Source organism: Bacillus rossius, chromosome 3, assembly GCF_032445375.1.
Source record: "Bacillus rossius redtenbacheri isolate Brsri chromosome 3, Brsri_v3, whole genome shotgun sequence".
NCBI classification, from domain to species: domain Eukaryota; kingdom Metazoa; phylum Arthropoda; class Insecta; order Phasmatodea; family Bacillidae; genus Bacillus; species Bacillus rossius.
The window spans coordinates 7,884,311-7,900,910 of record NC_086332.1 but is presented as its reverse complement, the minus strand read 5'-3'; the positions used below and the strand labels follow the sequence as shown (position 1 = coordinate 7,900,910).

The 16,600-nt window shown below is 37.6% G+C and overlaps 1 protein-coding gene across 1 annotated transcript in view; it reads right to left on the bottom strand.

The window, feature by feature from the left end:
* LOC134530169 (murinoglobulin-1-like) overlaps positions 1-16,600 on the bottom strand; it is a 95,604-nt gene that overhangs the window by 17,778 nt on the left and 61,226 nt on the right. The window contains exons 18-25 of the mRNA XM_063364806.1: positions 15,964-16,046; positions 12,005-12,120; positions 10,126-10,276; positions 9,150-9,388; positions 7,497-7,764; positions 4,008-4,162; positions 3,233-3,445; positions 1,053-1,284 (exon numbers count right to left, since the gene is read on the bottom strand). Of these exons, the coding sequence (XP_063220876.1) occupies positions 1,053-1,284; positions 3,233-3,445; positions 4,008-4,162; positions 7,497-7,764; positions 9,150-9,388; positions 10,126-10,276; positions 12,005-12,120; positions 15,964-16,046 (1,457 nt within the window). The remainder of the gene's footprint in view (positions 1-1,052; positions 1,285-3,232; positions 3,446-4,007; positions 4,163-7,496; positions 7,765-9,149; positions 9,389-10,125; positions 10,277-12,004; positions 12,121-15,963; positions 16,047-16,600) is intronic.

Here is a 16,600-nt window from a genome sequence, read left to right as displayed (position 1 = left end):
CCCCTCAAATCTGAATCCAGGTTTCGAGCGCCAAAAAATAATGAATAAAAAAAATATTAACTATGGGTGTTAAAAAATAAGTCAACCCTTTAAATGTTTGTTTCATGAACTAAAGTTGCCACATATATACATATTAAAATTACAATACTTTGGTAACAGTAATGAGATAGATATGAAGAACAACAAATGGTCCAAGTAAAACTTCAAGATTCTCAGTGTTGAATTTTTGAATTAACTGCATCCCCCCCCCCTGATATTTTTCTTCAAATCTTTTTTCCTCGAATATGAAATCTTTCAAGCAGTAGCATAGCCAGGATTTGTGTATGGAGGGGGGGTTAAGAAGCATGGTTCCCCCCCCCTCCTCCCCACAACCCCTATTTAAGCGGGGGGGTCCGGGGGTCCTCCCCCGGAAAAATTTGGATTTTAAGGTGTAAAATAGTGTTATTTGAGCAGTTTTTGGTACTTAACTTTAAATATTGTAATGGTAAAAATACTATTAATTTTTTAATAAAAAAATTGTTTGAGTGATGAAGTAAGAAATTAATTAAAGATATTTTAATCAATCCAAGTGCCTTGTCCACGTCCACTCAAAATCATAAATCATGCTCGAAGCTCGGCAGTACAAAAAAAAAGGCATAAAAATGGTTGGGGTTTGGCAGAACTGGCCTATTCCTGGAAACAATTAGCTTTAGCTTGAAGAGTTACCCAGTCACCACCTGCTTATAATTACCGCGCTGGTTAAATACAATAGGTGTAAGATATTTGAAAACTTGGGACCCGTCACGGCGTCACAACCTTATAGCTTCTGCTCGTGACAGGGTTAGGGGAAGGTAAGGAGAATCGGTAGGGCTCGCTTACTCTTCCCCTCCAGTGCAGTGGCCGGTGATAGCAGTAAAGACACCCAGGCTTTTAGCTAACCTGCTTTCAGATAAGAAAAATAATGGAGGCTAAGGGGGAGGGTTAGAACCCCTAAACCCCCCCCCCCCTGGCTAAGCCACTGCTTTCGAGCACTCAGTCTGGTTTCACAACCCCGCAGTGGCAGTCACACTCACCCAGCCGAGCGTCCCGGGCGAGCCGGTGGAGGGAGTCCCTGTCCGGCCGGAACCCCGTCACCAGGCCCACCTCCAGCACCACCATGCTGGCCCGGCCGGCGGGCTTGTAGCTCAGGCACACCTCCAGCCCCTGCACCGCGCACTCGTCCACGGAGGCCACGGGGCGCGTGGATACTGCCAGCGCGAAGGCCTCGCGGCCCGACCGCGCCGGCACGCTGTACTGCAGCTGCGCCTGTGCACGCCCCGCTCCAGCACTTCACCTTACACACTGTCTTCTGTGGGTGGATGTACCTACCTGACATTTCTAAATCACTATTTAAAACTTAGAAAGATGATTCAGTTTGTGATCTGAGACTACTCTATTCATTCAATCTCTACTCATTCATTTTTGAGGTGACGTCTAATAAATCGATGAACGCCGGCTGCACGCACGAAAAAGTATTCCGTTACGCTCATTGTACGCTTGCGCCGCATCTATCTCTCTTCCACTCGATTGGAACAACCATCGATTTGACTTTTTCAAGGCACATTAAACTTGAAACACTCCCATTCGTTTCCTACTTTTCCTATCATCGTCCTAACCTTAACAGAATAACACAGATCGGAAGAAGTTAAATAGCAAATATGTATAAACGTTATAGTTAAAATAATCTCTTCGTTAAAGTAATAAACATATTTGAATTAATGGGTGCAAATAAAAGTAAATTTATCAATTAAATTGTAGATTTAATTTCACTCCTTTGTATCCATACAAAATAGTGATAATTCAATAAAAATGATTCAATTTTATTCATAAAATTATGCAATTATTTCATCAATGGTTTGTTATGACATTGTCACGTTAAACTATCGTCCATAAACCGACTTTACAGACAACCAATTTTTTTTTATTAAATCATTAAATCATATTGTAACAACCCAGATTACAGCCTTCCTCATGCAATCAAGTAATAATCATTGGTTATAAATTTTTTTTTTGTTAAATGCCAGGTTAGATGTAAAGTTTTTCCTATTCGAGGTTATTATGAACGGAAATTCCCCGGGTTTATTGTTTTTATTTTTAAAATTCATAAAGTTATTTTTCTAATTTTTTTTTTTGGCTTCATTGTGTGGGAAGGCATGCGACGTAATGCTCCTTCGTTTTTCCCACGACCGAGGCTTTGTTCCACACGCTAGGCGTGTGAGTCACGGTCACGGGAGTGTGAGAAAGAGAGACGAAATCGCTGCGTCGTGGGAACAGAAGTACAAGCATTTCGTGGTGGAAGTTCTTGTTGCCATGCGCCGTGATTGGCTGAGAATTTCGTCAGCGAGCCCAGGTTGCTGCCCGCACAAAGGGAAGGAAGGCTGTAAATTTAGTCATTGTCCGAGCACCGGGCCTAGCGGTCGTTGTTCGGGCGATGGCTCTGTGTTTGAGTTTAATAAAAAAAACAAAAGATAATTACCTACATCAAACATTGAGTAAGAATTTCTTCGTGACCTGCAACTAACCTGTATGTTCCACTCATAAACCTAATTTTGAGCTAGCCGGAGGTGGTGAGTGGTGACATTATGTTCATTTTAAAAAATCTTTTAGAATATATGGATCCTCTTACCAATTACGTTCCTTTGTTACCTTGGGTTTATTTTTATAAAATGTATCATAATTTCTACATGAAGAGATATTGAGAGATGTTCAATGACAAATGGCAGAGTAATGAGCGAAAAGGGTTTGACACAAAGCTTTTCTTAAGAATTTTTATTTGTGTTGATTATAATGAATGTGAAGAAATGTCAACTTTTTTTTTTAAATCTCTAATTTCAATGTACATAATTTTTAATAATTGGTCTACTTCCTGCAGCCAGCAATGATTTTTTTCAGAACTATACAGTATTAGCAAGAATTTTTTTTCTTTTATCAGTTACATTACAGTTCAGTAGGTAATTTATTGAAACATTCAGGGCGTACAGGATGAAACTTTTTAAATGTATGTGTAGAGGAAATTTTAAATTCATTTCAAACTTATCTGCGGTCAGATGCTAAACACGATCTTAGGTAGGTTAAAATTGTTAAGGAACGCAGCCTCAACACATTTTGCATTGAAAACCGATAAATTCACATGTTGAGTTTCCTACAGGATATGCGCAGTACCCATAAATGTGCATCAATTTCAAGAGCAGATTTCAGCTGCTTGCGTTCTTACCTGTACAAGAGCACAGCCCCTGCCGTCTGCTAGTATGTTGACTTGTGTCGGCAGCGTCGGCAGCCGCTGCTGTTTGAGGAGGAGCCTGTCGTGTTGCCGCACCTGGAACCTGTGGTGGAAGTCCTGGGCAGTGACCAGGACGTCCAGGTTGATGTTCTGGGAGGGGATCGCCGTGGCGTACTTGGCGAGTGCTTCCAGGGCCATCACAGTATCCTGCACGCAGCAGACAAAATATACATTTCAAGGGTCACAGTACATTGTGGGAGTTTGTACGTATGGACAATGCAATTTTCACAACCGACACCTGCATGTCTGCGTAACTTATTACTGCCAATGTTATGTTTTTATTGTTTTTCGGCAACTTCATCATTAAAGAAAAACATACTGCTTGTGTTATACCATAATCATGAATGAAGCTCAAATTAGCTGAAAATTTTCACAACTTTAAGTTTAATAAAAATAAGTTTTCTCCAATTATTATTATACATAGCGAATATTTCTACAATAAGCTGTCTGCATTTATGAAGGAAACTTTTACACCAGCACGAAAATACTTCTTTTTAATATAAAACACTAAAAATTAATTTTTATACAAAAGAAGGAGTATAAGGTAGGGTTACCAAAAACAAAGTGACCGAATGAAATTTCAGTTTGACAGTTGGTCAATAATATTCCATAGCAAAGCATCACAGTTTCATTGACAGAACAACTCACATTCAGATTGATGATAAATGGAAGAGTTTTTTTTTTTGTGACAATGATGGTAGTATCTGACCTGCGTAGAGACGAAGCCTCCATCAGCGTTCCTGTGCCTCGAGATCCATCTGACGACCTTCAGAGCACTTATCGTGTTTGCCTCTCCTCCCAGCTTCACCAGTGTCAGCAGAGCATACGCTGTGGTCTCGATGTCCAGGGCCAGTGAGTTGGCTCCTGGAACAGAAATCTGCACATTTTATAAAACAATATTGCTAGCAGCGCACGCATCAACTACAATTCTCTAATGTTCAGTAGCGAAGCCCAGAAGGAGGTTCCTAAATGCAAACATAGGCTTTCAGCTTATGGTTACAGTTATATTTTATTACTGTCCCGTTATTTCAGTGCTGCAGATCTTGATATGCCCCAAAATTTTTTACATTAATGTGTCTTACTAATTGAGGTGGCAATATGAAACTGGGGTACCACACAAATAGGGAAGATATGAAAATAATACCTATTTAAAATGTAAATAGTGCAATGCAGTCAAATTATGCATAGGAACTGGTAAGTCAAGAGTCCTTGCATGTGCTAATATTTTAGTTCACCATATGTAATCGGAATTGGTAGTAAAATGTCATGCACCCAGTATTTTTTGAGAGTTTTGCGCTGGTAAACACATAACCCAATTTTAAACAAATTACTAATGTTTTTTTTTTGCAGAATATAGTGCATAATCTTAAAACTTTTACAATTTTCCAATAATGTTACACTATAACAGCTACATATAAGTTTTTACAAAAGAAAATTAAAAAAAAAAAAACATTAACAACATAACATATTTGGTAAATCAGTAGGTTTGTTTTACTCGCCACCTCTTTTGCTCTATAGGAGTTGTAAGAGTTATTAGTAAATTAACCTAGGTCAAAAAGAGTTGGTAAATCTCATAAAGGTGAAGAAAACCACTTGAAGTTTATTTATTTATTTATTTTTATTTTTTTACCTGGCACAAAGCAGACGTCTTGAAAAATACAATTGCTGCTTAAGATTCGTCTAAAGGTGAAACTGCTTAGGCAATACCTACCTAATACCATGCCACAAATGATGAGAGCTTAATCAAATTATGTTGAATGTGTTTTAAAGTAAGATCGTCAATAAGGATATGCTCCACATAACATGTGGTAATTGAAAAAAATATGTGTTGTACAAATATACTTTATTTGAAATATCATGAGATAGTGATGGCCCGATATCCAAAAACCCGATACCGATACAGATTCCGATATTTCCAAATTTACCGATCCGATACCCGATACCCGATATTCCGATAATAGGCCTATCTCATTTCTAACACTGATTCTATAAAATTGTGGTTCTGAAGTATTGTTAGAGACAATAATGAAAAATGTTAAATATTAATAAAACATACTTATGTGAATGTATATTATTTTTATTCATTGTAAAATATTGTAAATTCACATTAAATGAAAGCTAATAATGAAATTATCATAATGGCCTACAAATAAGCTCTCTAAATTCAAGGTATTAAAAAAATTAAATTTTTTTCAAGGCCAGATGAAGCAATATTCTGGTGTAGGTATTACCTAAAGTATGAAAAAAATATATTGTAACTACAAGAAAACAAATTTCATATTTTTGTGGAGAAATGTTGAGAAATCTTGTAGCTGTCCGGTATTAGTCTCTAGTGTATTTGCTTATAATGTATGAATCACGAGTCACTGCATGTACTGAGTCCAGTGTCTCAACTGTAATCTACGAAAAATACCGTCCGAAAAACATCAAACTTTTGTACCCTTTGTAAAATTTCATCACGGTAAACGACACTCTAGAAAGAAAGGTCTTCAAGTAGCAAATTTTGTGACCATTGTTCAAGTGTATCACTCCATTTATTGGTGCAAAAACACGTTAAAAATACGTAAAAAGTAATTTCAATGCAACTTTGAAACGTACTGCAGAGTTTATAAAACCACACATCTTTATTTATGTTGTTGGCAATGCACTCAATATAGCCAACATAATACCTTTGCTGCAACTTGCCCTACTTAAACACATTTCATATTTTAGCTTTTGTAAAACTTACATAACATCTTTGTATAGAACAGCAGTTGGCGACCATGAAACGACACGGAAAGAAAATGCCTGTTATATCAAGCAGCAACTTTATTTTTCTTCATGTTTACTTAGGGTTACACCACTTATTAAATTAAATATCGTAATTATTTTCATTTATGTTTTCAATTTATGTACACTTAGTGAACTTCGAAAATTCATAAAGCGAAAACATTTTGCAAATATCTGAAACGAATAAATATGCACTAATGATTGGGATTTGTGTACACATGGAAGAATTGTACCGTCGGGATGCATTGTAGTATCAGAAAGAATAAATAGGCTTGAAATTGTTTCAGTGGAAAATATGCTTGGAATTACTAGGTAATATGGTGACGTGAAGAAAGATAAATTACGCCCACGGAAAATAAGCTTGGATTTACGGTTAAGGTTACGTGAGAAGTATTATTGGCGAGAGCAAACATCGGTTATCAAAATATCGCAAGTATTTACCGATGTCCAATATTGAAAAATGTGCCGATATTACCGATCTCCGATATCGAATATCGAATATCGGGCCATCACTATCATGAGATATAAATATTATTCATCTATGTAATTTTTAACGTGATACATTAGTTATTCGTTGTCCTAAAAATCACAATACACTGAGCATTACGAACAACACAGAAGTAGATGATCGCCCCGAAACAACCAGCAGACGACTTGCCCTCGCAACACTTCCTCGAGGACATGACCCAAGTGACCTGAGAGCATCTTGCCCTGCGAGTGAAACGACCATCGCCATACTGTTTCCAGCAAGTAAAATCCACAGGGGCACCCCGAAAGTTAAAAGGTTGACAAGAGGTTTTAAGTAAAACAAAATCTTATACAAGCCAGAATTACAAGGAACATATGTTAGAGGAATAAGCAGCCGGTGATACTTGACTTCAAAAAATATATATAGGTATATATTTTCATAGTGAGGGAAGAAAGCAAGACATGCGAACTGGCCTTGTGCAAAGTGCAAGTCCAGTGATCTGCACGTATATGTAGAGTTCTATCTTTGTTTCTCTTTAACTCTTCATGTTCATATAACTATCTCACATCAATAACATGCTGTCATGTCCCGAAATATTAGAAACATCATAATACACAAAAAAAAAAACTTAAACGTATTCAGCTACAAACAGTTAGCTCAAATCAGTTAGCTACACAGTTTTTAAGCTGCAACATCTCAATGCTACATATATCATTACGTTTTATATGGAGATTTGAACAGTGCCAAGCCTTGAGTGGTACTGAGATTTGGGTAACTGATATTAGGTTTGGATCAAGATGTGAGTACCACGAACAGTATCAAGGCAAGACGTATCTATATGTGAGATTTGCGATAAGTATCACAAAGTAGGTAGAATCAAGAGATATGATCAGCATTAAGAGGCATGGTGTGACCGATGGATGGTCTGACACTAGTGCTCAGACACCACAGTGCACTGACCTGCCACCTCCCACCACAGCAGATCACCGTCTTCGTTGCCTGCTGCCAGCAGGTGACGGAGCGACTCTTCTGCCAGCTGCCTCGCGCCCAGCAGCGAGAACGCGTACGTGGTGAGCGCCAAGGTGTACACGTTGGGCTCCCTGTCGCCCCGCAGGCAGAACACTGCGTTGCTGGCCGCGGCGGGGCTGAGGGGCACCCCCGCCTCCAGCAGGGCAGACACCACGTACGCGGTGAGGGCAGCGGAGGAGGCCTCGGTCGTCAGGCCGCCCTGGGGGCAGGATCACAGAGTCGTGTGGCAGCCAATAGCACTGACCGGCATGTAACAGGCACTTGCTTACCTTCTGAAATGAATTACTATGGTAGTTTGCCAGCTTTGGTTTTAATGTTAAAAGAGATTAATTGTTAACATAGGTACATTAATTTTAAATTTAATTGTCTGTAAAGTCGGTTTACGGACGATAATTTTACGTGATAACGTCATAAGAAAACACTGATGAAAAATTGCATACTTTTTAATTTTCAAATATTATTTGCAGTTTTTGCAAATTTAATTCAAATAATTTGCATAAATATAATCATGAACAATTAGTTAAAAAGCCCGCCTTAACCTGTTTGATATTATAGAAGATTTTCTCGCACGGTGGTTTGGCCGGTTTTTGCACACTCGGCTCAGGCGGAACATGACAATGAGTCATGCTTTTTCGTGGAAGCAGCCGGCGTTCATCGATTTATAAGATGTTATCTCGTCAATTAAAATATAAACTTGAATTAAATTTTTTAAAAATAAAAATGAGTTAGTTTGATTGTTTGATGTCAAATATAAATGTACCTTTGGCTGCTCTACGCCACTGGGTAATGGATACCCCTAAGACCGGAGACAAGTGCCTGTGTTATCAGCTACCAGACATCAGCTATCAGCTACTGCAGAGGACTGACAAATAGTGGGGCCGGCGGTCACAGTGAATTCCAAGCTCGCCCTTCGGCCGTACGCAATTTTAACAATCATTGTTAATAAAATATATTGTGCCATAAATCATAACTTTTGGGTTTTTAAAAAGAACTCTGAACTTGTGGACCTTCAACTTAATTTTGTTTACCATCGCTAAAAAACACAGAATGAGAGTAGACACTATAGAACTTCCTGGTGACGGATGATCGCTATTTCACATGTTCCTACTCAAGTAGTGGTCCAAATACAACATTTTTTAAACTACATTAACAAAAAAATTGAACCTGCCTCCTTCCCTCCTTCACAATTTGTCAACTCTGGCAATATCTTTAGGAAGTTCCGTATTACGTATCAAAGGTGATAACCTTAATCCTGATGGCATGATCCTGTATACACTGATCCTGTGCTACATGCTGCTTGCTGTTTTAATTTAGTGCATCGAAAGATCCTGGCCAAACAAAAACTTGTGATATAACCACATGTTATGATCGTAAGTTGAAAACGAATGAAAAAAATTTCCTACAAGATCTTACATAATTTGTTTGTATTGAGATATTTGAGTTTTTGTTGTCCCTAGAATTTTTTGATGTACTAAATTAAAACAGTAAGCATCATGTACCACAGGTTTAGTGTATATACATGATCACGCCATCAGGATCAAGGTATGAAATTGGATACGCGATACGCCTGGTGCCACTACTTACCCTCATGTTCTCGTGGATCACCTGGCCAATCACAGGGAAGCACCCGTTCTCGAGCTGCTTGGAGGAGATCCACCCGGCAGCCAGACGCACGGCCTCCTCGTCCAGGAAGATGTGCCGCCGTGCCTGCGCGAAGGACTTCACCACGAACGCAGTCAGCCACATCGAGCCCGTGTCGTCAGCGCTGCCGAACGCAGAGTACGAACCATCCTTGTGGCGGTAGTTCAACTGCCTCTGGTATCCTGCCGAGCAGTGGGCACTGACTTTCAAGATCACCACTTTTTAAACTAGGACGTGGTACATTTTACAATGTTCATACAATTCCTGTCGAGTTTAGTAACTGCACTTTACAGAATGTAACTAGGTAAATTTTAAACAATTTCAAGTGTACTATTTATTCATTATGATTTATTTTCTATATTATTTGTTTTTCAAAACTAATTTTATTTTAACATCATAAGTGAGCGTCAACAAATTAATTATAATTTTTTTAAAAAATAATGCTGTATTAATTTTGCTTGAAAATTTTTTTCTGGTCCATGTCTGCCTAGTATCCTAACTTGCCTGCTAATTTTTTGTGATGTATATGTTTTGTAAGAATAAAGCTGGTTACTTAAAAAATTCATATGTGGCACTCAGGTTTGATTTCATAAATGCTCAGTATTAATATTATGCGTGGTTAGTTTATGATTTTTATTGAATGGTGTTGTATAAAAAGCTCAAATGGTTAGTCAATTAATCAGTTTGAAGAATACAAACATTAAAATATTTTTTTTTCTTTACTTCAATCCAGTATTTTATAAAATAAGTGTAATACAGCCTTGCTGAGAACACTATTCACAATTTGATTTGACTCTGCCAGTATTTTAAACATTCAATTTGATATTTGTTTTACACAAAAAATCTGGTGTTCGCACAGACCTACTACATATACATGCATATTCACCTTTAAACGCCTCAAGTGATAAACTTGTCCTACCTTTCTTCAAGTTGGAAATAGCTTGAGAATATATGATGGGATTGTGCTGGTTAGTGGCGTTGAGGTAGTCGATCACGTGGATGTTGGGAGTGAACAGCACCATGTTCTGTTCCCCACACCCTTTCGGCAACCGCACTAGGTTGTCCAGGTTCTGAAACCACAGGGCGTTGTGCACCTCTCAAGGCAGGAGGCCTTAGGCTCACAACCCACTGACGCGACCAGCCACGCTCATCCAGAAGTCTTATACTGGTTTGTACGGTGAATTACTCACTGACGATATGAAGCTGCCTAGTCGTAGCAGTGAGCGGATTCACCATACGAACCAACACAACAAATGACTGCGTGTGCTGCCAGTCGCAAACGTGGCTGGTCGTGTTAGTGGAATATGAGCCTTACTGTACGGGTCGTTCTACTGTAATGGTAATGCTTGATGAAATCGTGACTGACTGGAAAAGCAAGAAGCATGTTGTTTGAAACTAGCCAAATGTTTTTTTTCCTCACATTTTGCATTAAAACTTATATATACAATCGTATGCCCTCTTCACGTGGTTCTAGCCACCAAGCTAGTTTCTGATGAATACCTGCTACAGTCTATGAGAACACACCAGCCAATAGCTTAACAGGCCATCGTACGGGCAACTTGATCCTAGAGGTCAATACAAACTGCATGCTGGACAGAACATGCACTGTGCTGTTCTAAGTCTTAATGCAATGTACAGCTAAAAATTGAATGACTGTTGAAACAAATGTACACATAAAATGTCTGGTAACTTTCCACACTCAACTTTTTGGGATGATAAAGTATAATGGAAAAATCCTGTTTTCCAGCTGATTTTTAAAACAAAACTTGTCCAGACACACAGAAAACTGTTTTGGGACTTTTATATTACTTTTATATATTAATAAATATATATATAATTAATGTGTTTTTAATGTGTTTTTGAAAATATTTTGTGGGGGTGGGGGGGGGGGGGCTTCCGGAACTATCGCTTGCCTGAAGGGGTATGCCATATCCCCCAGACACTAAAAAAACAGGCCTCTCTAAGTATATTCTCATAACTCATAATGTCCTGACAATTCCACAAATTCTGGTTACACCCTGTCACCCAGTGCTGAGCAGCCGTTGTAAGTACATGCACACATAAGATGGAGTTTGGTATCAGAGAAAGATAGTTAATCAATATTTTAAAAAAAAACAAACAATTTGTAGCGCAGTGCCACATACATTAAATACTTATGTTAAAGATTATCAGCTGGCAGTGTAGACAGGCATAAATACCTGAAGTAATATCTGGTACAAAATCAGTAATTATATTAAAGTTCTTTGTATAAGGGTTATAAGCAGATTATTAATAATGGATACTGGTTCAAACTCTCCTTGTCTAAATTTCTCAAGTTCACATTCAGTTTGGTAGTATAATTGAAGTGAAAACTTCTATGGGAAGGTTTGGATAGGGAGTAAATTCATGTAAGTCGTCATTGACATGGTCACGTGACGTGTTAATGATAACACTATATCTGTTCCTATTAGTATAACTTATTGCGCTTTTAAGTCTTAAGTATACGATTACTGTGCAGTAAAAAGTGAGTATAAAATATATTAATATTCTCATATAGATATATACATAGTTTGAATAACGAAGAAAACTGAGTCTTTGTAGCAATATAAACTAAAAATTAAGAACATCATTAATTATTTTTTTAATACCTACAATTACTATGCAATGCGTATTTGATAGTAATTTAGGAGTTATTTTACTAACGTGATAAAACAAATTTGCTGTGCGATAATATTTTTTCGTAAAAATTGCGAAAAAGTTTTCACTTCTGTCTGCAGTCCTCACGACTGCTTTGAAATTTATAATTTTTAGTAATTTACTTCGAGAGTTGGTCCCATGATGTCCGCTACAACACTGACGGTTGCACTGGCTGAATCCGACACCACATCCGCTGGCACATCCAAATTCCAGGTGGCACTCGTATCATTCAAGAAGTCTGCAAAATACACCAGAATTTATGAGCAACATCAGAAACTTTGTCAAACAGTTTCAAAACATAAACTGAAAGCATCTCCAAACTGTTGCTTTGCCAAACATTTCAGAATGAGATTCGTCGCAAAGGGTCTTCCGGACGATGAGTTTGTCGTTGCCAAGCGATTGGGGAGAACAGTTAGCAAGTTCTTACATGCATCAATTAAAATAATCTATCTTTGGCATTCACCAAACACTAAATTCAAAGTGCAGATGAGAAGTCTTGTGAGATCAGCCCCGTTGTTCTACAACACATGTTGCTTGGAATGGACCAGCGGAATCAAACAGTAAGCAGAGCGATATACGGCCATTTTGAAATGACCCGGTTAATCTTCAATAATTCCTAAAACTGCTGTGATTCTCTACATGTCTCAACTTGCAACACATCCATATCATGCTGTAATAATGAACACTACCCAGGTAAAAAAATATACAATAAGTGTTTTAAAAAATATTTATGGACATAAGGCCGTTTCTGGTTTTCACGCATGCCATAGATACAAAACCACAAGAATGGACAAGAAAAATGAATACAACAAACACACAGAAAAAAAAGAAGTCAAAATCAGTTGATGTTAAATGAATATGCAGCACACAGAGAATTTTGGGGAAGGAGTTAGAAAAAATATCACGACACAGACAAATACAGTTGGCTGACGACGAGAAGTTGTAACAAGAACAGAAAAAACATCTGTACATACAATCACCTTACACGACACAGTAACAAACAGACAAACAGATGCAAATGTTTTGTCTTAGGCAGCTTACTGCATTCGTCTGTGCCATCGTCGATGTGTAGTCAAGAATATCTGTTTAGTTTTATTGCTGGGTTCACCTGTGAGTCAATGTGTTGTCCAAGGTTGTTGTTTGATTTTTTTTCTTTTCATTTTTTTGTTACTACTGTCTTGTCATTGTAAGCACTGTTCGTCTGTACCGTGATATTATTTGACTGTTTTCTTCCACAGAATACTCTGTGCTGTCTATTCACGTTAACACTGACACCAGCGTGAGCCCATCCTCTATAAACACACATCATTGCCCCATCCCTGTTTCATCAATCCTTAAAACCGTTCCATCATTGTAAGTGTGCAATAATTTGTTTGATGTTTTTTATGTTCCAGGTCAATAATTGTAAAGTCAGACACATCCATTTCTACCTTCGACAACGAAGCGGTGGTCACCAGTTGATCAATGTGTTTGGAGCAACTAATTAAACAGGCACAACCAAACTTGACCAATCTTTTGCTGCTTTATCCCAGGCAAAGTGTCAATTGTCGAATATTAATTTTTTTTTGAATGGGACGGGTTTTCTTCACGATGCACACACTCATACAGTAGGACACAAGGCACTAAACACGTTCAGAATCACAAGGAAAAGCTAAGTGTTCTATTGTAAGGTAACGTAGGGCATACTCCTGTGGCCTATAGCAGAGCGAGGTAGGACAGGCTGTGCTGCAAACAACTGTTTGTGGGAGTTGGGAAGCCCGGTGGCATGGACGTGCCACATCCGCGTTTCTCCTACCGGTTTTCATTTCAGTTCAGTGGTCCTGTTTCCTAGCCGGTTACATTTTACATTTACATTACCGTGAGGATTTTTCCAAGAAGATAAAATGCTCATCTGCATTATTTTCTTTCATTAACACCACTTAGTACTAGAGACAAGATTTTATGGTTCTAATTTTAAGCCAATTTTGTTTTTAAAACAGTGTGATTTCAGTGATATTTTTTTTTTATTTTTATGAACTCTGTTTATTCATCAAGATAGCAGCAACATTTTCAACAAACACGACACTTTTTTGTTCAATGAACCTTACTTTACCAAAACAGTGTCATTTTGGCTGATACATGTCAAACAACTGAGAAATATTCATACAAAACATGCAAGTATATGTGCGTTTGACAAATGTATCTATGTCGTAATGTAAAAATTAGTTACTAATAACAGTTGAAATATATATTTAAAAAAAACATAAATTTTTCCATTCTTAAGTACGTACATTTTGGTACAAGCTCCATGCAAAATAATTTACATTCAATGAATTTAATGTATTAATAGATTACATTATTGTTGTCTGGGTTGAGTTTTGATTAAATATGGTAGTTAATTTAATTATTTTGTTGTTTTTCAGTGATTTATGGTTTCAGTGATTTATGGTTAACATTTCTGTGTTATATGGTGTATTGACATGTTTTTCATTGTTATTTTTGTTTTATCGCAATTCACCATATAATCATGCCCCTACTTATTAAAACTGGTTTTTAATGTCATTGCACTGTATACAAATTTTCCTTTGGTATTCCCATAAAAACTGTATTGACGTACAGGTACAACAGTCCAGTAGAATCACTAATCCCGCATGTCTGTGGCCCAAACATCCTGGATTTAAGACTTTTCACCGTATATACACTGTACTGCTATCCAATTTTCTGAACTTTTATTTTTTTTAGCTTTTAGGTGCTAGTTAGAAGCTTACTGCCAATTATTGGTGACAGTAATTTCACCACAGAGGCAAGATTAATGTTGTAAACAGCTGGACTGGTGTTAAAAAACACAATATGAAATCAGTACGGTAATAGAGTATGTCCGTAACAGAATGTCACAGTTATCAATTTTAATAGCATCAACTGTAAGCATTGTAGTGTGTTGGTTCAAGGTCACAATTAAAGAGTAATTTAATGTCAACAGTTTTAGATAAACGCATGGGCGAGTACTGCTTTGTTGGTTTCTCGCTTGCAGCGCCACATACGCAAAATGGTGACTCCCGAGAGTAAAGCATTTTGTGTTCTGCCATTTGCTAAGAGTGAATCTGTAATTTCAGTTCAACATGTATTCCACTTAAAGTCCATACTGGTTACAGTTGCTACATGCGTTAAAGTCAGACTCTGTAGGATTGGTAGTAATGGTCGAAACGACAGAGCTCTTTTTTGCTGGCCTTCAAGTTCGCCTGACTAAATGCCACGCAATTTAATCCTTTGGTACTTTATAAAAGATCATGTCTACTTTCCGCCACTTTATAATAATTTGCCAGAATTGAGAGACAGAATCGAAGAGGCTATTATTGCTTCCATTACTCTGGACATGATAACAAGAGTGTGGGAAGAATTGGACTTCGGTTTGGATGTGTGCCATTTAACTAAAGGTGCACAAATTAAACATTTGTACCATTTGTAAAAATAACTAGGTTAGTTCAGGGCCGGCACGTCCATATAGGCGAACTAGGCAACCGCCTAGGGCGCCAAGTAGCTGGGGGCGGCGCAGCACGACACATAACAGCTGATATAATATGTTTAACGATTATTAAAACTAGATGAAACTGGATTTTTGTAACAGTTTGGAATGTTTATATTGATATAAGTACGTAATTATTTAAAGTCCACGGTGACCCGTTTATGATTTGTTATAAGTAAAAAAGTAAAAAAAAAAAACACAAGCCTGCTTACATTTGATTGTTGACAAAATCTTAGGCTTACGTGATGTATTTTGAGGCAAGGAAAATTTTTTTTGGGGTGTCCGGCCGGGGGGGGGGGGGGGGGGCATTAAGGTTTTTCGCCTAGGGCGCCAATTTACCTTGCACCCCGGCCCTAGGTTAGTTTACCTTCAATTAAATGTATATTTTGTTGTAAATAGTCTAAATTAAACTGTTATAATATACCATTGAATCTGTGACATTCTTTTATGGACTTCCTGTATAATCTCATTTATTTAATTAATGTAGAATACTGTATTTAATGGTTTGGAAGCATTTCTGCCCGCACTCTGCATGAGATTTCTGGGAAGTGTGCTGCCAAGCATGACACATCAACCAACCTGCGGGGCAAAACAGAGCTGATTTTGTCTTCTGTACCGAGAAGCCTTCTGGCTTCACCAACACTTGCTTTACAATTGTGTCCCTGTAACATTCACACAATAAATTTGAAAAATTATTTGGATACTGTGGTATTTCTGTGAACCCACAGGAACTGAAAAATATATATTTTTATGTAGGTAGGCTACATCTCAAACAGCACGGCAACGTTCACCTGACAGCCTTGGTGGTGTTGAGGTACAAAAGTGCTTTTAATTTGAGAATTTTTAGAATCTAGTATCTCTGAGAGTTTCATGGTTGAAGTAAACAGTATAGTATTATTCTTTTTTAAATGTACATGTTATTTTATTTCATATGGCTTCACACTATTTCGAATGCATAGCAATTTCACTAACAAAATTGTTTTAGTCAGGAATATCTATTTCAGGCAAGTTTTTTTTGTTCGTTACAATGAAATTTGAAGATATGCGTACCATGAAAGTTCTTTTTTTAAAAAAAAAAAAAACACATTATTTCAAACATTGAATAAAATTTGCATGATATTTCTATACGCTGCCCGTGAATAAAGAATCCTGAATTTATGGTAATAATATTTCCAAAGAAAATTTGATCAAGTTTACTTGCAAGAATATCAAAAGC